General features: G+C 45.4%; 1 protein-coding gene across 1 annotated transcript; it reads right to left on the minus strand.

The window, feature by feature from the left end:
* Positions 1-12,250: 12,250 nt before the first annotated feature.
* Positions 12,251-27,840, minus strand: CACNG7 (calcium voltage-gated channel auxiliary subunit gamma 7). The gene is made up of 5 exons (XM_032612916.1): positions 27,645-27,840; positions 26,880-26,966; positions 26,333-26,473; positions 12,863-13,008; positions 12,251-12,508 (listed from the first exon to the last, which is right to left on the minus strand). Exons 1-5 carry the CDS (start codon positions 27,838-27,840, stop codon positions 12,251-12,253), a joined length of 828 nt encoding a protein of 275 aa, XP_032468807.1.
* Between the last annotated feature and the right edge of the window lie 74 nt (positions 27,841-27,914).

Consider the following 27,914-nt stretch of genomic DNA (forward strand, 5'->3'; position numbering starts at 1 on the left):
CCCATTTCAAAGCCACCCCCCCACCCCCACTAGCCTCCATCTCTCCACAGCATCGCTTGCCGCCGCCACCGCCTCTTCCTGTCGTCATAGCAACAGGATCCAGGCGCCCAGCCAAGGCTGGCAGCAGCGGCCGGAAATGAGGGGAGGGCCTTTTAAAATGGACCCCAGGAGCTCTCCCCTTTCCCAAAATCCAAGGGAAAGCTCCACCTCCCCGAGTCTTCCCACCATTCCCCCCCACCAAGTGGCAAGGGCAAAGAGCCACTGAAAATAAAATTATACTAAACTTACAAGGATAGAAAGCCTTTTGAGTCTCACCAAGAATTTTTTTTTCTTCTTACCAGCTACCCACCCCTAGCTCAAAGAGTCAGATTCCCCCAAGATGGGGACGGGAGTGAGGAGAAAAGTAGGATGCGCAAAGCTTGAGTGGAAATAAGTTTTAAAGAAGTCTGTCTGGGGTTGGGTCGGAGGGCTATGCAACAGTTTTGAGAAGACTGGATTTGCAAGTTCTAGAACTAGCCAGTGGGTAGAAGGTGGGACAACTCCAGGGAGAAAATCTCAGATGAGAGTCAGAAAGTTTGGTCTTGGGTTCAAATCTGAGATGCCTGTAGCCACTGTGTGACCTTGGGCAAAACGTTTCCTCTCTTCTAGACTCAGTTATAATGGGTGCAAAAACTGCCTGCAATTAAACGGGAACATTGGTGAGAAAAGGTCTTTGCATGCTGCTCTAGACAAGCAGTTATTTCAAGACTGTGTCTTCACAGGAACATGATCAAAAATTAAGCTAGCCATAACCACAGACTTGGGCTAGGGAGTCTGCATACTGTCTCACGGAATTCTGACAGAATCCTTGTAATGTGGGCACTGATATTCCCATATTACAGGTGAACAAACTGAGGTTTGGAGATGTGCAGTGATTTGCCCACAATCACCCGGGAAATACAAAGTCAGCACTGGAGATGAAGCAGCCTCTTTGTGGGGAGTTGCCAGGAACAGTCAGCAATAGGTGAACTTCAGAGCCACTTAACCATTCCTGTGTCAGCTCCTCCCTTTTGGGGGCTGACAGAAGACAGAAAAAACCTGAGTTCCCCACACATTCAATCACCTCCCCTGAAGGAGCATCTCAGATTTCCACTGGAATTTCTTCAGGGGAAAGGAGTCTAGAGAAAGATTGTGACACCCTTGGTTTAGAAGCAAAGAAATGCCAGCCTCGAGGGAAGGGGCCTGGAATTCATTCGTCTGAGAAACATTTGTTCAGCCCCCCGTTCTTTGGCCAGGGAGAAGGATACAGCTGGGGACAATAATGGTAATTGATATAAACTGAGTGCTGAATGTTACAGACTCTAAGTGATTTGCCTGCACGGACTAGGTCTTCCAGGTTCTCTTATTAGCCCCCATTTTAAAGATGCGAGGCTGAGAGAGGTAAGCACATCCTGCACATAGGAAGCGGTAACAATGGAAATCAGAGTCAAGTCTTCAGATTCCAGAACCTGTGCTATTTTCACTGCTTCTCTGTCCTTTGGTGGGGGGAGGGGGGTGTTTATATCCTAAATGGGGGAGCTATAAATAAACAAACACAAAAACAAATACTTTGAAAGGGCGAAAACAGCATGAAGCTGATAAAATAAGCTGAGGTTTCTAAATCTCGGAACCATTGACATTTGGGCTGGATAGTTCGCAGGGCGGGGCGTGGGGAGGGCGCCGTCCTGTGCATTGTAGGATATCCAGCAGCATCCAGGAACTCTGCTCACTAGATGCCAGTAGCAAGGGATTATAATCAAAAGAATTCAGTCTGTTCCACCTCAAATCCTGCTCCATACTGGAAGTCTTTTAACCTTTTCAGCTGTTTCTTCTCTTACTTGCCTTTGCATCCCTAAATAATAATTATCTTCTAGATGTGTCAGCAATATACATTGTAGATTCTTCTCTCTGATAGATAAGGATTTAACTCACGGAGACCTCATTTTTCCTCCCTATAAGTATTTTTAATTCTTCTATTGGTTAATTTTGTGGCATTAACTAATAGGCTTATATCATGATTTCTTCTTTCAGAGGGCATATCTTTTCTCTCCCTTTTTAAGCAGCTTTATTGAGATAGAACCCACATACCACGCAATTCACTCAAAGTGTATAATTCAATGGCTTTAACTATAATCATAAAATGGTACAAGCATCCACCTTAGATCCATTATAGAACATTCTCATTTGTCCAAGGAGATATCACACACCCCTCAGCCAGTCACCCCCAATCTCCCCACACCCCCAGTCTCCCCACCTAGCGCTAGGTAATCACTAATCTACTTTCTGTCTGTATAGATTTGCCAATTCTAGACATTTCATATAAATGGAATCATACAATATATGTTCACTTGTGATGGGCTTCTTTTGCTTAGCATAATGTTTTCAAGGGTCATTCATGTTGTAGCATGAATCAGTACTTCATTTCCTCTTATTGCAGGATAATATTCTATTGTATGGATATACCACATTTAACTATTGGATATTTGGGTTATTTCCAGATTTGGCTACTATGAGTAATGCTGCCGTGAACATTTGTGTACACATTTTTGTGGGAAGGTATGTTTTCACATCTGTCGGATGTATACCTAGGAGTGGAATGTCTGGATCACATGTTTATCCTTTTGAGAAATGAGGCAGCATCTCTGGACTTCATTCTGCAAGACAGAAATATTAGACCCGCTGAGCAACTCTTCAGCTCACTGACGGACTCTTCAGAAGGGGTGTCCCAGAAGATGCAGGTGATGGACGCTTTCAGCTCTCATTTCTAAATTTGCTCATGAATTCATCTCACATTAGCCGAGGTCTCCCATGGCGTTAACCTGGAGACCTAGAGGCTGTAGACTCAGAGACAAGTCTGCTAAGCCCCTAACCTTGAGAAGGTCCTCCACCCTCACTTCCCCCGACCCCATGTGGTAGGCAGAACTCCAAAATGACCCCCGATATTCCCATCTGCTTGTGCAATCCCCTCCCCTTGAATGTGGGCAAGACTTGAGAATAGGATGGGGTGCCATAGGTTACATTATATGCAAGGTGAAGGAATTTTGCTTGTGTAATTAAGGTCCCTAATAAGTTGACTTGAAGTCAGTCAAAAGAAAGATTATCCTGGGTGGGCCTGACCTAATCAGGTGATGTGTTTTCTTTTGGTTTTTGTTTTTTTTTTTTTTTTGCGGTATGTGGGCCTCTCACTGATGTGGCCTCTCCCGTTGTGGAGCACAGGCTCCGGACGCACAGGCTCAGTGGCCATGGCTCACGGGCCCAGCCGCTCCACGGCATGTGGGATCTTCCTGGACCGGGGCACGAACCCGTGTCCCCTGCATCGGCAGGCGGACTCTCAACCACTGCGCCACCAGGGAAACCCCAGGTGATCTCTTTTAATAGGGTCAAGAATCACCTCACACCTGTCAGAATGGAAAGTCTACAAATAATAAATGCTGGAGAGGATGTGGAGAAAAGGGAACCCTCCTACACTGTTGGTGGGAATGTAAACTGGTACAACCATTATGGAGAACAATATGGAGGTTCCTTAAAAAACTAAAAATAAAGCTACTGTATGATCCAGTAATCCCACTCCTGGGCATATATCTGGAGAAAATGCTAAGTCAAAAAATACATCCACCCCAACGTTCATAGCAGCACTATTTACAATAGTCAAGGCAACCTAAGTGTCCACTGACAGATGAATGGATAAAGAAGATGTGGTATATATAGTCAATGGAATATTACTCAGCCATAAAAAAGAAAATAGCGCCATTTACAGCAACACGGATGGACCTAGAGATTATCGTACCAAGTGAAGTAATTTGGACAGAGAAAGACAAATATCATATGATATTACTTATATGTGGAACCTAAAAAAGTGATACAAATGAATTTATTCATAAAACAGAAACAGACTCACAGACATAGAAAACAAACTTATGGTTAACAAAGGGGAAAGATGTGGGGGAGGGATAAATTAGGAGTTTGGGATTAACAGATACACACTACTATATATGAAATAGATAAACAACAAGGTCCTACTGTAGCACAGGGAACTATATTCAATGTCTTGTAATAACCTATAATAGAAAAGAATCTGCAAAAGAAAAAATATATGTATTGTATATATATATATGTAATACATATACGTGTGTGTATATGTGTGTGTGTGTATATATATATATATATCTGAATCACTTTGCTGTACACCAGAAACTAACACAACATTGTAAATCAACTATAGTTCAAATTTTTTTTAATTAATTAATTTATTTATTTTTGGCTGTGTTGGGTCTTCGTTGCTGTGCGTGCAGGCTTTCTCTAGTTGTGGCAAGTGGGGGCTACTCTTCGTTGCGGTGCACGGGCTTCTCATTGCAGTGGCTTCTCTTGTTGCGGAGCACGGGCTCTAGGCATGCGGGCTTCAGTAGTTGTGGCACGCGGGCTCAGTGGTTGTGGCGCACGGGCTTAGTGGCTCCGCAGCATGCGGGATCTTCCCAGACCGGGGCTTGAACCTGTGCCCCCTGCATTGGCAGGCGGATTCTTCACCACTGCGCCACCAGGGAAGTCCTATACTTCAATTTTTAAAAAGAGGGTCAAGAAGTCATAGAGACTCAAAGCAAGAGATTCTCCCGCTGTCCTGAAGGAGCCAATTGCCCCATTGTAAAGAGGCCCACGTAGTCAAGACCTAAGGGTGGGAACTGCTAGCAAAACACAGGGACTTCTGGGACTTCCCTGGCGGTCCAGTGGTTAAGACTCCGTGCTTCCACTACAGGGGGCACGGGTTCGATCCCTGTTGGGGAACTAAGATCCTGCATGCCGCATGGCACAGCCAAAAAATACAAAAAGCAAACAATCCCCACAGGAACTTCAGTCATACAACCACAGGAAATGAATTCTACTCAACCTGAGGGAGCATGGAAGTGAATCTCTCCGTAACTGAACCTCCAGGTGAGGACCCAGCCAGCCGATATCTTGCTTTCAGACTTGTAAGACCCCCTTACACTGTACTGGATTCCTGATCCACGATAAATTGTGAGATAGTAAATACGTGTTGTTTTAAGCCCCTGTGTTTGTGGGAATTTTTAAAGCAGCAGTAGATAGCTAATACTCCCTATAAATCACACAGCACCTTGAAGTTCACACAGGGGCCACTCAGGCTATACTGCGTTAATGCCTCCTCAACGCCTTCCTCTCCCCCATTCCTGACAACCAGCCAGGCTCCATATGTGGACCCCTCTCCCTCCTGGATCACTTTCGTATCTATTTCCTCCCCTCTGTCCTGCTCTTGTTTGGACTGTGCCAGCAGCCCACACCACTGTCCAATTTTCACTTGGCTCCTTTGTAACATTCAGAACTGACCTTTTCCTTCCTCTGCTCAAGATTCTCCTATGGCTCCCTATTGCTCTCAGGAGAAAAACCTAAGCTCCTCACCTGTGTCCTTCTGTCAAGGTCATCAGTCTCCTCTTATGCCATCTGCACTGCAGCCTCCAGCAAACTGGAGTTATTTTTCCCTTCTATGCCCAGCTCCTTCAGGCTTTTGAGGTTTCTGAGTGTGGCTCCCCTTTCTGGACTCTTCCATCTCCCAGCCATATGACAAACACTCTACCTGCTCTTGAACAGTCAGCTTACATGCTTCTTCCTCCAGGAAGTCTTCCCTGACCCCCCAAGGCTGCATCAAGGATTACAGCTGTGCTTCCACCATGCCCTATAGGGCTCCCATTAGAGCACAGTCACCCTGTATTGCAATCAGCACATCGGTCGGTCTCCCCCAGGAGAGTAGGAGCTGTTCAGGATGGGCATGTGTCTGGTTCACTTTGGTGTCCCCCAGAGCCCAGCCCTGGTAGACAGGAAGCTTCAGTTTACAGGTGCTGAATGAATGGATGGATGGGTGGGTGAAGGAATGAATGAATGACTCAGGGAATGAGCGGGTACATATTCCAGGGTCCTTACCCCCAGCAGTCCCTGCCCAACCACTCTCCCCGCCTCACATCCTGAATGTGCTTTTTCCCAGGTGCTTGAGTGTTTCTCATCAACAACAGCTGGGGCCTTTGTGTCTTCTCAAGAGGAACAGAGTGCGGGTGGCATGTTTTCCCGCTGTACCAGGAAGGGAAGATCAGCGTTTCTAAAACGTCCTCATTTAGGGTGAAGTGGAAATATTCCAGCTCTGGTGAGTCAGGTGGCCTGAGTTCCAATCTTTGCTTTGCCTTGCCTCCCTAAAGGACCCAGAACCAAGGCATTGTTCTCTCTGACCCTTCATCCTCTTGTCTAAAAAGGGATGGAGGGGTGCAGTTAGTGATCTCCCTCTGGATGGGATGCTCTAGGACTGTGATTCAGAAACTACACTTCCAGGGAATTCTGGCAGGGCTCTTTTGGTGCCTGTGAAGCCCCTGAAATTATGTACAAAATTTTGTGAATATGAGTATTGTTTTCTGGGGGTTCATAGCTTTTATCTGATTCACAAAGGGATCCCTAATCCCCTACAAGTTAAGAGTTACTTCTTATAAATGGATTTAGCAAAATCTCATTTGTGTTAATAAAAATAAAGGCCAAAAAGAAAAACAGAAAAAAAGAGCAAGGGAGAATATATAAATGCATAGGTAATATCTAAAGCAGGTTTTTCTCAACCCCAGCATGAGTCACATCTTGGACCAGATCATTCTTTGTGGTGGAGGGCCGCCCTGTGCATTGTAGGGCGTTTAGCAGCATCCCTGGTCCCGCTAGATGCCAATAGCATCCCCTCCCCAGTTGTGACATCCAAAAATGTCCCCAGACATTGCCCGATGTCCCCTTGGGGCAAAATCACCCTGAGCAGGGAACTGCTCATCTAGAAGAAGAAACTGATAACAATCTTTCCCTTCGAGGAACAAACCTGGGATTGAGAAAAACGAAAAGAAAGTTATTTTTTTCTTTCTACACTTCTCTGCTGCTTAAATTTGAAAATCATGACTGTGTTACATTTATAATAAAAATGAGTTTATTGTTAAAATAAATTACCTCCATTCAAGGGACCACTATACAGCCATTGAAAAACTCAGGCAAATCTCTACATCTGATACATTACCTGCATGGCATGCAGCAGCAATGATTCAAACTATTGCCCTCAAGACCCCTCTATACACTTAAAAATTGTAGCAGACCCCAAAGAGCTTTTGTTTATGTGTGTTGTGTCTGTCAGTATTTAACATATTCAAAATTGAAGCTGAGAAGATTTTAAAATATGTATTACTTAAGTAAAATAATTCATTGCATGTTTGCACAAACAGACTTATTTCAGTGAAAAATAACTATTTCTCCCCAAAATATAGTGGTATCGGTTTATTTTTTTAACTTTTTAATATGTTATATTGGAGTATAGTTGACTAACATTGTTGTGTCAGTTTCAGGTGTATGCTTTATGTTTTTGAAAATCTATTCCGGGAATTCCCTGGCAGTCCAGTGGTTAGGACTCCATGCTTCCACTGCGGAGGGCCTGGCTGCGATCCCTGTTAGGGAACTAAGACCCCGCAAGCCTCGCAGCGCCGGGGTGGGGGAGTGGGGAGAAAGAAGAAAATCTATTCAATGTTTGGCCTAATAGAAGAAAGTTAGGTTCTCATATCTGCTTCTGCATTCAATCTATTGTGTTCTCAGCCATTGTGAAGCCTCCAGAAGCCTCTGGACTCCATGTACTCATGAGACACTAAGAGTGAAAAAAGCAAATAATATCTAAGTATTATTATAAAAATGGTTTTGACCTTGTGGTGGCCACACTTTGAGAACCACTGATGCATAGTACTATTCTGGAAATGAGATGAGTACAAAATACTTTGTAAACATGATGATAGATAAAAAGATGAGATTGCGTGGCTTCAATATACACAGAGGTATATACGCTTAGGGTTAAGTATCAGCAGGCTCAGGAGATCCCCAGGATTCAAATCTTAGCTTGACCACTTACTAGCTGTATGACCAGGAGAAAGTTAATTAACCTCTCTGTGCCTCGGGATCTCATTTGTAAAATGGGGATGATAATATAATAAAAGCACTGACCTCCTTGGGTTAGTCAATGGAAAGTGCTCAAGACTTGAATGCAAAGTGTCTGGCACATAGAAAACAGTACACTATGCAATTAGTTTATGCAAACTATTATTATTAAGTAGCTTTAAAAAACGTAAGGTAGGGACTTCCCTGGTGGCGCAGTGGTTAAGAATCTGCCTGCCAATGCAGGGGACACGGGTTCGAGCCCTGGCCCCGGAAGATTCCACACGCCGCGGAGCAACTAAGCCCGTGTGCCACAACTACTGAAGCCCACGCCTGGAGCCCGTTCTCAGCAACAAGAGAAGCCACTTCAATGAGAAGCCACTGCAATGAGAAGTCCATGCACCGCAATGAAGAGTAGCCCCCTCTCGCCCTAACTAGAGAAAGCCCGCCTGCAGCAATGAAGACCCAACGCAACCATAAATAAATAAATTTAAAAAAAAAACAAAGCACAAGGTAGAGTTATATAACTGATGCTAAATGATCTCCATAACACGTGTGAAATTGGAGGGTACAGAACTATGTGCACACTGTGATAAATGCTGTGTCAAATAAATATGTATGTGCTACAGACTCGTGTGTGGATTTAAACACATACACATATGCTTAGATATGCATATAGAATTCTTGAAATTATACATCAAAAGATAATACCTTAGGGCGAAGGGTATTTCTGGATGTCAGGAGGTCAGAAGTAGGACAGACTTTTCACAGCGTTCCTTCAAAAAAAAAAAAGATAAATCTTTAACTATGGAATCCCATTGTATTTTCAAAATGTAAAAAACAAAACAACCACCAAAGACACTAACTTAATTTCTTTTTTAAAGAACACAGACTTTAGGATTTTAAGTTGTTAAGTTCCAGACAAAATCAGCAAATACCTCAGCACTTGCACCACAACTACTCATCCTGCACGCAAGACAGACAGCACCAAATGATCAGAATGGCAGACAGCACCAGTCGATGGGGACATCCTTTCCCACTGAGCAGATGTTCAAATCCTTCTTAACACTGTGCTCCAAGAAGCCACTAGGAATCAGTTAGTCTTGACAAAGAAGCTGAAACACGTTTGCCATCCCAGTTCTTGAGCATGACCTACAGAAACTCCTGAAATCATTGAAAATGACTCAGAGTATTTCCCTCAGGGAATCTGATCCTGCTGACTCTTAGTTCTCTTCTGCTAACCTATCCCCACCACTCTTCCTGTTCCAGAGGGATTTGGAGTCCTGCTAGCCCATCCCCCTCCTTTTTTACAGAAAAAGAAACTGAAGCTCCAGAGATTAAAAGACTTGCTCAAGGTCACAGAATGAGTTTGCATCAAATTCGAAGTCAGATATAGCAGCAGGAGAGAGGAGACTCTGGGATTAGAAAGGAATGGGTGTGAATTCTTTGCATCTTTCAAGCTGGGTGACCTTACCTCCCAGTCTCAGTTTCCTCATCTACAAAATGGGGCTCTTTGGAATGCCTAGCTCAGAGGATGTTTGGGAGAACCCAATGAGCCGATAAATGAAAAGGGCTCAGCACAGTCTCTGACACCTCACAACAGCTTGATCAATGTGTCCGTGGCCATTACAGGATGCGGTAGTGGTTGCAGACGTTGTTCTGATTGCCCCCAAGAGACTAAATCTAGAAGAGGTGTAGAATCCAAGCTAGCACTGTGTTTCCTTTTTAATATATTTCAAGAATAAGCTTATCTGGGACTTCCCTGCTGGTCCAGTGGTAAAGGATCTGCCTTCCAATGAAGGGGAGGCGGGTTCGATCCTTGGTCAGGGAACTAAAATCTCACATGCCACCGGGCAACTAAGCCCGCGCGCACCACAACTACTGAGCTCGGGCACCTCAACTAGAAAGCCCGCCTGCCGCAAACTACAGAGCCCATGTACTTTGGAGCCCGCATGCCCGCAACTAGAGAGAGAAAACCCACCACCACAACTAGAGAGAAGCCCTCTCGCCGCAAGGAAGTATACCGCATGCCTCAAGAAAGATCCCGCCTGCCGCAACTAAGACCCGACGCAATAAAAAATCAATAAAATAAAATAAAAATAAATTAAAAAAAAAGTTTATCCAACATTCAGGCCGTTTTCAATCCCTCGGTGTGGTAGGTGAGATCACAGATCTTAGAGACCACTTTGAGCCTCCATCCCTCACCTGTAAAACGTGTGTGTGCGCGCTCGCTCAATGTACGTGATAATTCCTACCTACAGGGCTGCTGGGAACATCTCCTGAGATCATGGATGGGAGGAAAGTGTGTGGCTCATAGTAGGTGCAATAAATAGTAGCAGTTATCTCTTCACAGAGTGACCAGGCATTAGGAGAAGCCGCTGCTCCCCGGTACAAAAGGAAGGAAGCTCAAGGTTTGGAACCAGCTGAACCTAGTCCCAACTCACAGCTCTGCCAAGTTCCACCTGTGTGACCCTGGGTGAGTCATTTCACCTCTATGGACCTAGCTGCAAAATGAGTCCAATAAACTCAACATGCAGGCTTGGGGGAGAAAATTAAGTGAAGCAGGTACTTCCCTGGCGGCCCGGTGGTTAGGACTCCGCCCTTCCACTTCAGGGGACACAGGTTCGATCCCTGGTTGGGGAACTAAGATCCTGCATGCCTGCGCAGCGTAGCCAAGAAAAAACAAAAATTTTTTTAAATAAATAAATGAAGCAAGGAAGGTGAGTAATAGTAACCGTTCTCTAAGTGGTCATAGTGATACCAAGAGTTAATTTTTATTGATCCGGACCTGTGTCATTTGCTGTCTTACACGCTTTACATGGCCTGAATTATAAAGTGAGGCTGTTAATTACAATGATTAAGCTATTTAACAAGCAACCATCTAACCTTATTCTGTAGCACTCTAGCCACAGCCTCTCCCCCACCCCGCCAGGGTGGAGACCTGGACCCGCCCTCGGTATCCAATGCCCTCCCCCTGGGCAGGCAGAGACGTGTTTGAAATAAAGTTTATTGAAGTTTCTGTCGGTATTTACATATGATACACGGTAAATAACAGAGTCAGGCCCCCCACCCCATCCCTTCCCCACCCCCAAAGTCCCCCTCCCCCCAGCCTCGTTAAAAATCGCTGCGTAAAGACAGGTTAACTGCTGCGGTCCCCCCTCCCCCCTCCCACCTAAGATGCAAACTAAAAGCCCCCGTCCCTCCCCTGCCCCCCTCCCCCCACCCAGGGGGCCTTTCTAGTTCCGTGTACAACACTGTGCTACCTCGCCCCTCCTCCCCTAATAAGGGGGTGGGTGAGTTTCTGGTGACCCCCCCATCTGTCCAAGGGGGAGGACGGACCCTTGAAAGAGGCCAGAGTTGGGGGTCTGAGATGGGAAGGGGGACTTCAATGAGGGGGAGGGCCAGAAAATGGAAGACTTCGAGGTTTGGGGGGCATCGACCCCCGCTACTGCCTCTCCCTCCCCCGACGGGGCCTCGAGGGGGAAGAGGCCGGCACAGGCGTGGAAATGGCGTGGAGGAATTCCCTCCACCCTAGGGTCTCCATTCTTGTCGCGTGGTATGTGGGGCTGGATGCACCGACGGGCTTTGGATGAGCGGGTGAAGAGGAGGCCGGGAGACAGAGGAAGGAAAAGAAGCCAAGGTCAGCTGAGAGAGTAAGAAAAGCCGTTAGAGAGAGCCCTCGAAAAGGCAGGTAACCTTCAAAAGGCCGAGAAGCGTCCAGCAGGTGAGAAAGAATGGGGTCTCCCGTGGGTGGGGAAGTGGGGGAGGGGACACCATACCTGCGGCCTCCAGCCCCACCCCGGCTGCACTACACCCGAGGACCACGAAAGTCCGGAGGTGAGACTGGGCCGGGAAAGAGAGAAGCCAGGGCAGAGAGCAGAAGAGGATGCTTGGCATTTCTGGCGGCAGCTGGAACCTACTCTCCTGCCCAGAGCCCCTGCAGCGAGGCGGAAGGCTGAGGGATGGCTCGCGGAGGTGGGCGCGCTCGACCGCTCTGCCCAAGGAGCAGAGGAACCTGGGAGGCGGTACTAGGCCGGGAGGGGAGTGGCCTAAGGAAAAGGGTCATCTAGAAGGAGGTGTCAGGGACCAATGAAGTGGAGCGGTCAGGAAAGAGGGAGGGGTTATGGTGACGGGGCGGGGCCACTGGGAAGAGGGCGGGGCTAACGCGTGCGCAGCGTCCTACGGGTGAGACGAGGAGTCCCGAGGACTTGAGGGGCAGCTGCGTTGTGGGGAGACCCATGAGGAGTAGGAGGAAGAGGAGGAAGAGGAGGAAGGGGGGCCCTCCGGGGGCGGGTCCTCAGCAGGGCGAGGTGGAGATGTGCAGGTGGTCCGGGTACTTGATGGCTGGAGGGTAGTTCTGCGTCATCTGGATGGATACGTCGCTAGAGATGTCGGAGGGACTGCGGCCGCGGCGCCACGCCTCGGGCTGCAGAAACTGGCCCGAGTAGTCGGAGCAGTCGCTGAGACGCGGGCGGTAGAAGGCCGGGTGCGGACGGTACATCTCCTCCTCCGCGTAGCGCTTGGTGAACAAGTACACGGACATCACGCCAGCTCCCTGTGGCAAGAAAGGGTCAGAGTCGCAGAGGCTGGCCCCGGGCTCCCTCTGACCCCAAAACTCAAGACCCCCAGTCCCTCCTCTCCCAGGACCCAAGATTCCAGGCCTCCAGCTTCCTCCTTTCCCAGAACCCAGGAAGTAGAGCCCCAGTCACCTCCTCCCCAGGATCCCAGGAGTTGGAGCTCCCAGACCCTCCTCCTCCAGGACCCAGGGGTTAGGACCTCAGCCACCACCTCCTTTTAATTCAGAGTTTACACCCACAGCCTCCTCTTCCTCCTGAACCCAGGAATCATGCCCTCCCCCCCAATCCCCCCCCCATTCAAAACTCTAGAGTCTGGGCCCCACAGACATCACCTCTTTGAGTAGGAAGGAGGAAGCTGCGAAGGCAAAAGACCACCCGTAGCGATAGTGGAAATACTGCTCAGAGCTGCTGGGCCTGTTCATGACCTCGTCGTTGATGCTGGAAATGTAAAGAACCAAGCCCACCACCAAGGAGAGGCCTGTGGGGAGCAGAGGGGTGCCCTTGGCCCATTAGCAGTGGACCCCTTTCCCCAGCCCCAGGCCTCCTGCATCTCACCGCCATCCTCTCCCCTCTCCTCCCTGCTCTACCCTGGAGGACTAAATTCCATCCGTTGAAGTTCCTTGTGTGCTGGGCCTCGGCTGGGTGCAGGGAGCCCAGAGATAAATCAACAGCCTCCTCCTCCCTCCCACCCCCACCCCTAATCTGCCATCCAGGAGCTCACAATGCAATTGGGGCAGGCAAACATGAACACTGATCAACAGTCACATCCATGGTGACATGTACTGTCATGTACTGACATGTACTGTCATAAAGAAAACAGTAGCACAGAGCTCTGTGGGTCCAGAAGAGGCACCAAGCCCACCTGGGGCAAGGGTGGGGGGAGCCAAGGAAAGCTTCCTGGAGCATGACTTTGTCGAAGTCCTAAAGGATGAGGCCCAGGGAAGAATTAGGGTTTACCATTATACCACTCCAGGCAGGGCAGAGGGAAAAGCATGGGCAAAGAGTTGGAGGGGGAACAATGAACTGATCCCTCCACGTAGCTAAAACATGAACCACAGCCACAAGAAATGAGGCCAGAGAAGGGGGCAGGGGCATTGCCATGATGAGGCTCGAATGCCAGGCTGAGGAGCTTGGCATCAATGCCAAGGGCACTAGGGAGCCATGGATGGTCTGAAGCAGAGGAAGGACAAGGCCAGATCGAAGTGTTAGGAGATCCTTTTGGGGCTGATTGGTTCTGGGAAGAGACTGGAAGGGAGAAACTGGATATTGTGATATTCCAAGGGGGGGAGGATGAAGCTGAGCTGAAGCTGTATAGATCATAATAGCAACAACAACAACATCAATAACAATAATAATAATAGCAACTGCTTATACAGGTCTTGCTCTAAGCTACACACCATTCTCAGTGTTATATATGCATTAACTCATTCAAAGCTCACAACACTTTCAAACTGGTACCATTTTTATCTCCACTTACAGCGGAGGAAATAGAGGCACATGGAGAAGGTGGAGAGGAGAGGTCTGATTTGAAAAATTTTAAGAGGCAACTATCACTTCTTCAAGCTGAACTTTCTTTTAAACAGTAGCCATGCAGAGCGATAGCCATACGTAGGGTGGCTTAAAGAGGCTATAAAATCCCTCCCCCCAAATTAATCCAAGTAATCCTCACAGCATCTTCCCCTAGAATCCTACAAATAAACATCTGTGTGCCCATCGCACCCAGAATAAATCTAAATTCCTTCCACTGCCTACAAAAGAGGTTAGCAAACACAATGACCGCCCAGGGCTAAATCCAGCCCACCTCCTGTTTTTGTATGGCCTACTAGCTAAGAATGGCTTTTATATAATTAAATGGTTGAAAAAATCAAAAGAAGAATATTTTGTGGCACGTAAAAAGTATATGAATTCCATTTGGCAGTTCCTCAAAGTGTTAAAGATAGAATTACCATATGACCCAGCGATTCCACTCCTAGGTATTTACCCAAGAGAACTGGAAACATATGCTCACACAAAAACTTGCGCATGAATGTTTGCAGCGGCATTATTCATAATAGCCAAAAAGTGGAAACAACCCAAATGTCTATCAACTGAATGGATAAACAAAATGTGGTATAGCCATATAAAGGAATATTATTCAGCCAAAGAAAGGAATGAAGTACGCATTTATACTACCACATGGATGAACCTAGAAAACGTGCTAAGTGAAAGAAGCTAGATGCATAAGACCACATATTGTATGGTTCCATGTATATGAATGTCCAAAACAGGCAAATCCATAGAGATAGAAAGTGGGTTAGTGGTTGCCAGGGGGTGGGGTGGAGGGGGGATTATGATTAGCTATTAAAGGGAGTGAGGTTTCTCTTTGGGGTGATGAAAATGTGGTAAAATTAGGTCACGGAGATGGTTGCACAACCGTGTGAATATACTAAAACTGCTGAATATATGAACTTTATGTTATGCGAATTATAATGTCTCAATTTAAAAAGCATATGAATTTATAATTTCAGGGTCCATAAATAAACTTTTGTTGGGACACAGCCACGCCCATTTGTTTACATTTAGCCTATGGCTGTACCGACAAAACTGAGTAGCTGTGGCAGAGGCTGTATGGCCAGTAAAGCTGAAAATATTTGTTATCCGGCATTTTACAGAAACGTGTACCTGACCCCTGGACTGCAATGCCTACAGAGTCACCTGCCAAACTCATCTCTAGCCATTTCTCCTTGCACCTGCTACTTAGGTCCCACTCTTGCTTGAACACAAGCTCATTTCTGCCTCAGGGCCTTTGCTCTCCCTGTTCCCTTGAACTGGAATGCTCTTCCCCCAGATTTCCACATGTCTCTGTCACTTCATTTATTATTATTATTATTATTTTGGCCGCATGGCATGTGGGATCTTAGTTCCCCAACTAGGGATAGAACTTGCTCCCCCTGCAGTGGAAGCACGGCATCCTAACCCCTGGTATCTGTCACTTCATTTAGATCTCTTATTCCTTGTCACCTCTTTAGAAAGGACTTCTGTGATCTCCTTGTTTTAAAAAATTGCCCCTTCACTCAGAATTAGAGAAATGCAGGTGAAAACGATGAGGACATACCATTTCTCATCCATCAGATGGTCAAAAGTTAAAAAGCTTCACAACATACTCTTTGTGAGGCGGGGAAATGGAAGCTCTTATATATTGCTGGTGGGGATGCAAAATGAATGGTGCAACCTCTATGGAGGGGAGTTTGGCCACGTCTAACAATACCACACATATATTTATCCTTTAACCCAGCAATCCCACTTCTAGAAATTGACCCTGAAGATACCTGTCCAACAATATGAAAGCACGTATGTACAAGTTAATTCACTGCAGCATTATTCATAATTGCAAAATATTAAAAATGACCTAGATGCCCTTACATAGAAGATTAATGGAATAAACTATAAAACATCACATAACAGAGTACTGTGCCACTATGAAAGGACGATGAGGAAGATCTCTAGGAACAGATATGCAGTTCAGTGATAGTTCCAGACCACATCACTAATTATTTAAAAAGACTAAACAGAACGCTAGCTTTTAAGCCCAAAAAAGGTACATAAAATACATATATGCATCTGCTTATTTTTACAAAAAGAGACATAGGAGGTACATAAAAGGTACATAAAAAGGTACATAAAATACATATATGAATCTGCTTATTTTTACAAAAAGAGACATAGGAGGGGAAACAAACATGAAGTTGATTACTTTAGGTAGGTGAGAATAGGAAGGAAGAGATGGGAAGGAAGTGGCTCTCCTCTGAGTATATATTTTTGCATAATTTTGACCTTTGGAATTATGCTAATATTTTATATATTCAAAAGATAAAATCAACAAGGATCTGGGGCTTCCCTGGTGGTGCAGTGGTTGAGAATCTGCCTGCCAATGCAGGGGACATGGGTTCGAGCCCTGGTCCGGGAAGATCCCACATGCCACAGAGCAACTAAGCCCGTGCGCCACAAACACTGAGCCTGCGTGCCTAGAGCCCGTGCTCCGCAACAGGAGAAGCCACCACAATGAGAAGCCTGTGCATCGCAACGAAGAGTAGCCCCCACTTGCTGCAACTAGAGAAAGCCTACGCACAGCAACGAAGACCCAACGCAGCCAGGAATAAAATAAATAAATTTATTAAAAAAAAAAAAAAAACAAGGATGGGGAAAACAACAAATTGAATACAAACAAAAATAAATGAAGCTAATTTATATCAGATGAATAATACAACCACAGGAGGGGGGAAAGTAGTAATCCAAGTAACTTTTGGACAAAGTACTTTGAATATATATCTCAGTTTAAAGACAAAAAGGTCTGTGAAGAAATCTTGAACCGTATTTAGTAAATTTTTATTGGGAGTGGTGTAGGGGTAGCAGTACTTAAGTTATTCTGTGTGAATAGTAGGGTTGAGCAAATGTGCACGTATACTGATGTTTTGGGGAGGTGGAGATCTCATTCTGAAAGAAGGAAGATACAAATCAGAATGGGGTAAGTCAAGAAAGACCCTTGTGGTGTCAGTATAAACTCCTGTTTTACAAATATATGTAATTTCCCAGCTCGTATCCTGAAATATCCTAGGAGCAGTGACACCCCAGCAGCGATGAGCACACCTAGCACCCAGATTTTGGTCTCTACTATCACCCCCACTACATCAGGAGCTAGGAAGAAACAGCTCATTTGAAGCCTGAGGCAGGGGCAGTAAAGGTGTACTGGTACCACAAAATAAGGAAGTACTCAAAAAAAAAAATGTTGGAGACACGTCAAAAAAGGACACAGGAACTCATTTGAAGGAGGTTCCTGATAGCCCAACTGGGGACAATCTGAACATCAAAATGAATACTAAAAGTAATGACATACAATACACTGAATTTTTAAAAAATGTGAATCCATACTGATATATTCTTTAAGGAAATAAATAATAAAAGAAAAGAGAAAATTGGGGAATTCCTTGGCAGTCCAGTGGTTAAGACTCCACACTTTCACTGCTGAGGGGCCAGGTTCAATCCCTGGTCTGGGAGCTAGAATCCCACAAGCCACGTGGCCAAAAAAAAAAAAAAAAAAAACAAATTCTTCTTTTCGGTGACATCCATGTAGATAGAACAACAGAGTTAAGAAAACACCATTTTGGGCTTCCCTGGTGGCGCAGTGGTTGAGAATCTGCCTGCCAATGCAGGGGACACGGGTTCGAGCCCTGGTCTGGGAAGATCCCACATGCCACGGAGCGACTGGGCCCGTGAGCCACAACTACTGAGCCTGTGTGTCTGGAGCCTGTGCTCCGCAACAAGAGAGGCCACGACAGTGAGAGGCCCGTGCACGGCGATGAAGAGTGGCCCCCGCTCGCCGCAACTAGAGAAAGCCCTCGCACAGAAACGAAGACCCTACACAGCCAAAAAAAATAAATAAATAAATGAATTAATTTAAAAAAAAAAAAGAAAACACCATTTTGCAACCCTTGTAGTAATATTAGGATTTAGGCAAGCATCGTCGACAGTGGACATTAAGTCACTGTATGACAGAATCTCCCCATGGAATATCTATTAATTACAAAGAGATTTTTGAAAACTTCCTTTATCATAAAGGAACCTGACAGATACCATCTGAACCAAGAAACCAAAGCTAACATCACCAATAATGGGGCAAACGGACACCCCGACCTCCTGATGTGATCGTGACACTACTTCGTTTATGTAGTGTCCCTACTGGTAATTTGTAACATGGATCCACTCCTGTGGAAACTGTGGGGTGTTCTACAAAACACTGGCTGCATTCTTCAAAAAAACATCAACATGAAAGATTTTTTTTTAAAGGTACAGGAACTATATAAAAGATGAAAGGAGGCGAAAGAGACACAGCAAGGAAAAACAGAACTGGATCCTGAATCAGGGGAAAAACTGACTATAAAAGGCAGTGTGGAGACAACTGGTGAGATGTGAATATGAACTGCGTATCAGCTGTAATACTGTATAAGTGTTAAACTTCCTGAATTTGATGATTGTACTGTGGTTAGGAAAGAAAACGCACTTGTGCTTAGGACATAATTGCTGACGTATTTAAGAGGGAAGTGTTTGCAATTTATGTTCAGGTGGTTATATAATAATATAATATAATATAAATTACATAATATATACATATATAGATATATACACATAAGATACAAAGAAACAGAAATACAAATGTGGAAAATGTTATAAATTGGTCCCAGTGAAGAATATAACTCTTGCAACTTTTCTGTATGTTTAAAATTTTTCCAAAGCAACACATTTTGAATAAAATGGACATCCCCAAACAGGATTTTTCCCCCAAGGTGCCAAAATGTTACCCTGCAAATGACTTATTCGTTGTAAAGAGAAAAACGTACCTTTTCAATGGAGAGCTCTAATGATCACCCCCTTTACCAAGGGTTCAAACTTTGCTCCACTACTGGTAGGAACAACATGACATTATTTGCTACCTGAAATGATGGGCTAAAGAACATGGTACCACCTCTAAATCTTGCCAAACATATTTAACCAGAATCTAATCAAGTCTCTACCCTGGACATAACTTCCAGGCTACAGAAAATACAAAGAAAGAGGAACAAATCAAAGGATGCCACAGGAAACAAATAAATGTGGGATGTGGGGTGTTCTACAAGACACCCTGTCCTGCAGATTTCAAAATGACAATGGTATGAGCCAAGTTGTAATACTTAAGCAAGTGTCTGATCTTAACATCTCGAAAAGCGACACAACCAGATAGTATTAGGTCTCCTGATGCAATACAGTAGGACATAATAGCACCACCTATCTATGAAGTATTTTATCACCACCACCCCCTCAAAAAAAATCAAACCTGGATCTGATCTACAGTTTTACAGGAAAACACAGGACGGATGAGCATGTTAAATCACAAAAACACAATTAGAAAGATCTAGAGTGTGCGAATTCTATGAGACAAATGACTAGATTTCTTCAACAAATAAATGGCAAGGAAAAAAACAGAAGGAGAAGGACTGTTACAGATTAAAAGAGGCTTCAGAGGTCTATCAACTAAATGCACAAGTGGAATTTGGATCCTGATCTGCAAGAAACTAATGGTAAAAAAAAAAGGCATTTATGAGACAAGTGGGGAAGTTGAACACTAACTAGATATTAATTTATATTAAGCAGCTCTTCTTAATTGTTTGGGCATGACAGTGGCACTGTGGCTAGTTAAATAACAAAGTACTAATTTCTCAGAGATATACTGAAATATTTGTGGATAAAATGATTTAATGTTTGAGACCAACTTTAAAATCATGTAGTGAAGTACAGAAGGGAGGTATGGCAGTATGACTAAAAAAAGATTCACCATATGTTGATAATTGTTGAAACTGAGTGAAGGGTACATGGCAAATTATACTATCCTTTGTATATTTTTATAATGAAATATATTTTAAAAGTCAGTGTTGTAAAAAAATATAGTATGGGAACTATTCTAGACCAAAAGAGAATTAACTAAATGCTACGTATCAACAGACTGAATCCTGGTTCTGGGGGAAAAGCTATAAAAGGCATTCTTAGAACAACTGGGACAGTTTGAAAACGGAATGAATTATATTATGGAATTATTGTAAAATTTGTTGTAGTTATGTAGAAAATGTCGTTACTCTTAAGAGATGCATATTAAAATGGTTAGAGATGAACGACCATGATGCCTGCGACTTACTTTCAGACGGTAAAGCCAGAAACAAACAAACACCAAACTGTGTGTAAAGAGAGAGACAGAATATAGCACAACTTCAGCAAAATGCAAGTATCTATGTGGATCTAGGTGGAAGAAGTACCAGTGTTCACTGTACTAGCCTACAGATTTCAGAGTTTTCATTAAGAATTTGGAGTGATTGAGGTCAGATTAAATAATGACGTTCCCATCAATCTCCTTCCCCTTAACTGTTTTATTTATCTTTGTTGCGCTTATCACTACCTAACATTATATTTTCTATCTATTTGTAGTTTTTCAGTCATGAATCTCCTCCACTTCCTCTAGGATGCTTGAAACTAGTCTACCTTGTTTCCTACCGCATTCCTAGCATCTGGCGCAAGATCCAGCAGATAATAAATCCTAGTTGAATGGATGAATATACTTGCCATGCACCTGGAACTTCTAGCTCGTTAGCTGCTTTTCCCTTTTAAATCCACTCTAAATCCCCATTCCTCTGTCCCCTTTAAGAATTAGCCTTTGCTGAACTTCCACAGCACTTTCAACTTCTGGTATTCCATAATTTTGATGTTCAAGAAGAGGGGGCCCATGAAGTGTCACATGGTGAAGGCATCTGCTATAGGTCTTGAAAGATGAGCAGGTTTATAGGAAAAGAATACCTAGGGAATTCCCTAGCAGTCCAATGGTTAGGAGAAGGTGCTTTCGCTGCCAGGGACCCAGGCTCAATCCCTAGTCCGAGAATTAAGAGCCCACAAGCCATGCGGCATGGCCAAAAATAAATAAAATAAAATAAAATAAAGGCAATGCGTGACTCTAAACGGGATCCTTAAAAAAAAGGAAAGGAACAATACTTAAAGATCCTTTAAAAAAAAAAAAAAAGAAAGAAAGAAACAATACCTTGATTCCCAGTCCCCCATCCAAGGATGGTCCATCATCAAGTAATGTCTGTTTTACTTCCTGAATCTCTCAAAATCTAAACCCCTTTTTGCATCCCCAAGTCCTCTGACCCAGCTAAGGCTTATTCCCTATGCCTGTCCCACTGCCTACAAATCTGTATCCCCCTGTTTTAGATACTGGTTCTTTCTAAAGCCCATACCTGCTAACCACTCCTGCCTCACCTCAAGTCCCATGTTTCACATTTCAGGTGTAAATAATAAACATTCTCCATACAGAGAGTCAGGAGCAGGGTTGATGAGAAGGAAACAAATATTTCCAAAGAGAAGAAAAAAAAAAAAAAAAAAAGAAACAGAGAAAGAGCTTTTTGTGGTTGTTTTTCACCCTCGTTGTTGTTTTTAGTAATTGAAAGTTATCTAAAAATAACGTCAAAAGGTAAGTTATTCTTGTCATTCTTTCTCCTTCCTGGTCATTTTACAGTGGCTCTGGTTCTCTAAAAAATAACGTTCTTTTCCCTTTTTTCTCCTTCTCCCTTTTTCTCTCTCCCTTCCCCCTTCCCTGCTCTGTAATCCAACTCTCTCCCTCCCCCCTCCGCTACATCTGCTTCAGAATACTTAGAGCACAGTAGGCAAGAATCACCTACATTCCAAGCTGAAGAGGCACAAGCTGCTTTAGAACAAAGAGTTTCAGGACCACGGAGAGCTACACAGCTGGCTACTTGTCTTAGCTGCTCTCTAGGGTCTTAACACACGCTGTGAATTCCATCCCTGTACAAGGCACTTTTCTCTCTTCACGTGAAAAACTTCCCCTCGCCCTTTCTGCATCGTCAACTTAGATGTCACCTGCTCCTGAAGCTGTGGTCGTTCCCACCCTTCCCACCACCTTATTGTGTCAGCTTAATGCATCTTCGCTTTTCCCAGAATGCCCTGAGCTGTCTTTATCATACATCCCTTCTACAAATATTTCATCGTGGACTTTGTGCCAGCAACTCATCTAGGCTCTGAAGATACAAGCAAGAGCATGTCCCTGCCTTTTGGAGTTTACATCCCAGTAGAAGGAGACAGAAAATGAAGAAGATGACAATAGCAATAAGTGCTATGAAACAAATATAAAATAGGGAATGTGATGGATCGTATAGCGGGGGCAAAGCAACATGGGGTACCACTGTCAGAGAAAGAAACTCTGAAGAGGGAAAGTTGGAGTCTTTGAGAATTAGGGGGAAGAGACTTCCGAACATGGAAGTGAGGTTGAGATGATCATTTTTGAGGAATAGACTGAGGCCAGTGAAGCTGAAGTTACAAGCAATGGAGAGAGTGTTAGTGAGTTAGGTAACGAGGCCAGAGGTCTGAACAGTGGCCAAATCATGGAAGACCTTGTAAGCCAGCACGAGGAGTTGGGATGTATTCTGAGTGCAATGGAAATCCATTAAAGGGATTTAAGTGTTGTGTGACAAGCACTGACGCACATGTAGCTGGGAGCTGTTTTGTGGCTGACTGCCTGCAGACTGCCATGCATTCCAATATACAGTAGGTGCAGACAACTACTGTTTGATTCCACTTATACGAGGTACCCAGGATAGTCAAATTCATAGAGTCAGAAAGTACATTGGTTGATGCCAGGGGCCAGGCAGGGGTTGGGGAGGGGGAATGGAGAGTTAGTGTTTAATGGGGACAGAGTTTCAGTTTAGGAAGGTGAAAATTTTGGGAGATGGATGATGGTGAGAGCTACACAACAATGTGAATGCACTTAGTGCCACTGAACTGCACAGTTAAATAGGGTTAAAATAGTATGTTTTATATTATGTGACTCTCACCACATTAAAAAAAAAAGATTCAGTATGTCACCAGCGCCCAGCACAGGGCGTGGCATGTAAGATGTCTCTGCAAATGTTTGATGAGTGAATGAATGAATGAGCAGATGCATAGAGCATGATTGAGGACCAGGGGTTAATACGAGCCATGCATGGGAAGCATGCCTCTTATGACCTGGAAAAAGAAAATCAATGTCACTCCGGCCTCCTCCCCTTCTCTCACCAACCATACCCAGTCAGTCATCTGGTTCTATTGATTCTTCTGTCAATATCCCTCTCTCTCAAAGCCATCCAGTCACCTTTATCCTTCCACACCCTCTCCCAGCTCAAACCTTATCTGCTATTGCCCGGACCAATGCATAAGCCTCCTCCTCTGTTTGCCCAATTCCAGTCTCTTTCCTTCTAGTGCATTCCAAACACAAGTCCCTGAGGGATCTTTAACGTCCCGGTGTGACCCTATCCCTTTCCTGCCCCAGCCCTCTCACCACTTTCTCCAAAATTGAATGCCAACTTCACCATTTACCCGACCTCGGGCAACTCTCGTCTCTTTCTAAGTCTCAGTTTCCTCATGGGGAGCACGAGGTGGTTGGACTAGATCATTCCACTCCAAGATCTAAGATATGGTTGGTACTATTTCCATTCTTTCCCCTTTTTTTGGGCCCCATCACGGAGCATGTGCAGGATCTTGCTTCCCAGACCAGGGATCGAACCCGTGCCCTCTGCAGTGGAACTGCAGAGTCTTAACCACTGACCACCAGGGAAGTCCCCCTTTCCTCTCTTTTAATCTCCTTTGTCTTTAGGACTTTTTTTTTTTTTTTTGTCTTTAGGATTTTAAACTGTGGTAGGGCAGCAGAGTGCCAGGGTGAAAGTCTGGGTTGGAATCCGTCTTCCACTATGGAGCAACTTCTGAGTGTTTCTGTTTCCTCAAGTGGAAGATGGGAATAATGATAGCATCTGCCTTATGAGGGGAAGAAAAAGAAATAACTTAATTTGCACAAAGCACTTAGAACTTCCCCAAACCATGGCACTCGATAAAGTACTTATTATCACGGTTGTTGTTGCTACTACAGCTATTTATGAATGTATATGTGTATGTATTTATTTAAAATTACCACGTGTTGAATACTTACTGCTATAGACCAGGCACTGGGTTGGCCCTTCACGTCCGTGATCTAGAGCAGGGGTCAGAAAACTACTATTTGTCCTGCTGCCTGTCTTTGTATGGTTTGCGAGCTAAGTGTGGTTTTTACATTTTTTTTAATGGTGGGGGGAAAAAAACAAAAGAAGAAGAATATTTCATAACCCATGAAAATTACACTGAATTCAAATTTCAGGGTCCATAAATAGGATGATTGGAACACAGCCAGGCCCATTGCTTCCCCTCTGGTTGCTCACAAAGCCTGAAATATTTACTCCATTTTGCCCTGAGCAAAAAGTTTGCTGACCCCTGAACAAGACTGGTCCTCTCAACAGCTCCAGAAAGGAAGGCTGTAACTCACACACCGAGTAAGTGGTAGGATTTTAACCCAGGTCTTTCTAGGTTACAGGAGCAGGTGCCTTCAGCCACTACCCCCTACAACCTGTAAGGCACACAACTGGATACTTTGGGTGGGGTGCATAGGTCATAGTCTATGAAATGAAGTTCAGGAAGCGGGGTTCAATTCCCGCCCATTACTCTATTATTACATCAGAGGCCTGACTTCCAGCCCTGATGGCACCATTGATCCTCAGCTTGACCTTGGGAAGTCAGGTCCTGATGCAAATCAGGTCCACGAGCGTGGCTTTGGGGAAGAGAATATCCTCGGTTCTAATGCCAGCGCTGCCATTTACCAGCTACGTCACCTCTTTTGTTTCAACTTCTGTGAAACACGAACAACGGGATTTTCCTTCTTCTAATGTTTCAGGTGGGTTGAATAAATGTTCCCATGCTCCTTACCCTTGCCCCACTTTCTGTCTCTCTAGGCCACTATTTTTCCATCTGACACTCTGGGATGGAGATATTCTACGTGTCTTATTTTAGCTCTGTGTCTGGCTCTACATGCTGTGATTCAAATTTGCACAGAGGTTGCACCCTGGTTTCCCTGGGAAAAGGTCTCGTCAGGTTAGGTTGGAAACACGGGGGAGGTTTAGCCTGGAGAAAGCTGGGTGAGGAAAAAGGAGGAGACTGGGGGAGAGGATATTTGAAGATCTGTCTTCAACTATTTGCAGAGCCAACTCAAAAGAGGCAGCCGAATGCGGGCCCAAAGGGACAGAATGGAAACGAGACCGACAGCGGGGTTTGTTCATAAAGTATCAACTGAATTAAAAGGGCACGAATGGGGTTTAATTAAATCACGTTGAATTAATTCGAATTGAACTGAAGAAATGAGTCAGAATAGATTGGGGTTAGTTGGGCCAGATTGATGGAGTTAAGTGTGTCAGAGCTGAGGCAATCTGGGCTGACCTGAGCTGAGTTGGACCAAATTGGACTGGACTGAGCTGAAATTCGGAGGAGGGCAGCACTTCAGAAACAGCTCTACCCTGGAGCTCAGGACACTTGGGTCCCTGGGGAGCCAGCATTAGGTTGGTATCTTAGGCAACTCCCTGCACAATTGCAGGCCTCGGTATCCCCATTTTATCAAATGAGTGCTAATAATAACTCCCGGGCAGACATGTTATGAGAAGGTTATGAGATCACTCAAGCAAAAGAACCCTGAATCTCAAAAGAAACAAGAACTATAAACAAACGTTGAACTCTAGCTAATGACACACATGGTGAAGAATTTAGGGCAAAGTGTACTGATGCCTGCAACTCGCTTGGAAATGCATTTTAAAATGATAATAAGATAGACTGATGGATGGGTAGAGAGGCAGATGGACAGATACAGGATAGAGCAAATCTGTGGTGTGGTAATGGTCGACTGTAAGTGGTGGGCACAGGGTTCTTTCAACTTTTCTGGTTGAAAAATGTTCAAGTAAAATGATGCACAGAACGTAAAGAGCCTTGTAATCTGTTAATTGCTCAAATATCAGGAGTGGTTAAAAATACAGCCTCTGGAGGCGAAATGCGTGAGTTTGAATCCCATCTCTGCCTCTCACTGGTTGTATGGCCCTGAGCAAATGACTTCATTCCTCTGAGTGTTTGTTTCCATATCTGTAAAATGGGGCTATTAATAGCATTTACCTCACAGGGTTGTTGTGAGTATCAGAACAGAGCCTGGCACCTAATTAGCACCCAACAGGCATTCGCTGTGATTTGGCGGCTAGCTCCATTTCACAGAGGAGGGAAGTGGGGCTCAGAGAGGTTCTGCAACTCCTCCAGGATTACACAGCAAGGAAGTGGCTTTCCTACTGGAAGAGGAACCCCAGGTTCCTGGAACCTAAAATAGTCCCACGGCCTTTAAGTCTTTTCCTTGGGCTTACCCGATAGGATGAAGAAGATGCCAGAAACGAAGGCCAGAATGGTCCTCTGTGGGCGGATGTGGCCGATGTTGCTGATGACGAAGGCGGTGAACACGAGGAAGAGACTGACCATGGGGAAGGGGGTGGCTGTGCGCACTGTCTCTGGGGGAGGGGTAAGAAGAAAGACAGGGGTGAGGGGGGACTCTCCAGGAGGACACCTCCCCATTCTCCTACCTCTCCACTTCCACCCCGCACCTCCCAGCCCTGACCCCGCTCTTTTAAGTGGTTCCTCCCCTTTCTGAAACTTCCACTGCTGGCCCCACCCCTTCACACAGGCCACACCTCCTTTGGTTTGACCCCACCCCTTGCCTATTGACTCCACCCACTTCCCAGGCCCCACCCCTTCAACCTGGCCCCTCCTCCTTACCCAACCACTCTGCCTGCTCTCAAGCCTCCACTCCTTCCCTCCCACCCCACCCCTTCTCTGGTCCTACCCTTTCTCCCAGGACCCGCCCTGCCACCCTGCACCCTTGTTGCCTAACCCTCCCCACCCCCTGCTTCCCCTCACTCAGAATATTCTCCGTGTTTTCCGTCACCAAGTTGATCTCCGGTTCAAGGAAATATTCTGAGGCCACGCAGCGACCCTTTTCCCGGCCTGAGGGGAAGATAAGAAGGCAGGGCTGGATGAGAGGCTCCTGAGCTTTGGAGAGGCAGTCAGGGGCAGGACGCACAGTAGAGAGACCCCAGGATGGGAATGTGAGGTTTAATCCAAGGATCATGGTCTGTACTACTCTTAGGGGGTCGCAGAAGGGGGTGGGCAGGAGTCCGAGAGCTCCTATTGCAAGCTGCCTTAGAGTCCCTTGGATGGAGGACAGGGCTGGAAGACTGAGTCCCAAGTGAGGAGGGGCTATGGGCCAGGACTCCTGGATCCCTAAAGAGGTAAGGTCTGGGGGGTGAGGTGGGACAGAATTCCTGGAAGGAGTGGTCTCTGGGGTAGCTGGGAGGCACAGTTTGTTTGTTTTTTTATTCTTCCCATTCAGCTCTGGAACTGTCCAGGAGACAAGTTCTGAACTTAGACTGCTGCTTCTAAGGGGCCAGGGGCTCCAGGAGGTTATGGGGATTAGGGACCTGGAGATTGTGTGAGCATTAAGGTTCTTAGATCCAGGGAATAAAGGGCTAGAAATTGAATCTCCAGGTAGAAATTTGACTCTCCAGGAGAGAAACAGGACTGATTTCTGGATTTCTGGCACCCATGGGATGGAACTATGGATAAAGACTCTCGGATCCCAAGCAAGGCAGGGACAGTTGACTGGTGGGCAGGTGAGGTCTGTACCTGCGAAGAAGCAGACGCGCCATAGGCCGGCATGCAGCGCCATCTTGACCTCCGTGGTCTGGTTCTGTGGCAACACCGTTCCCTCTTCCATGTACAGCCAGTAGTCCGTGCTGACCGCAATGCCCACAAGCAGCAGGCCACACGCACCAAACACGCTGCTCAGTAGGGTCAGGGCGCGGCTACTGCAGTGACTCATCCTCAGCGGCGGGGGGCGCCCTGCGGGGCCTGAGGGACAGGAAGCTGCAGTGGAGGGCCCTGATGGGACCACTA

Source organism: Phocoena sinus, chromosome 19, assembly GCF_008692025.1.
Source record: "Phocoena sinus isolate mPhoSin1 chromosome 19, mPhoSin1.pri, whole genome shotgun sequence".
Taxonomy (NCBI): domain Eukaryota; kingdom Metazoa; phylum Chordata; class Mammalia; order Artiodactyla; family Phocoenidae; genus Phocoena; species Phocoena sinus.

Coding starts and splice junctions, on each gene's coding strand:
- CACNG7 (XM_032612916.1), bottom strand. CDS start 27,840: ATGAGTCACTGCAGTAGCCGCGCCCTGACCCTACTGAGCAGCGTGTTT. Junction 26,967..27,644: donor GCGCGTCTGCTTCTTCGCAG/GTACAGACCTCA, acceptor TCTTCCCCTCAG/GCCGGGAAAAGGGTCGCTGC. Junction 12,509..12,862: donor CCTCCTTCCTACTCAAAGAG/GTGATGTCTGTG, acceptor TTCTTGCCACAG/GGAGCTGGCGTGATGTCCGT.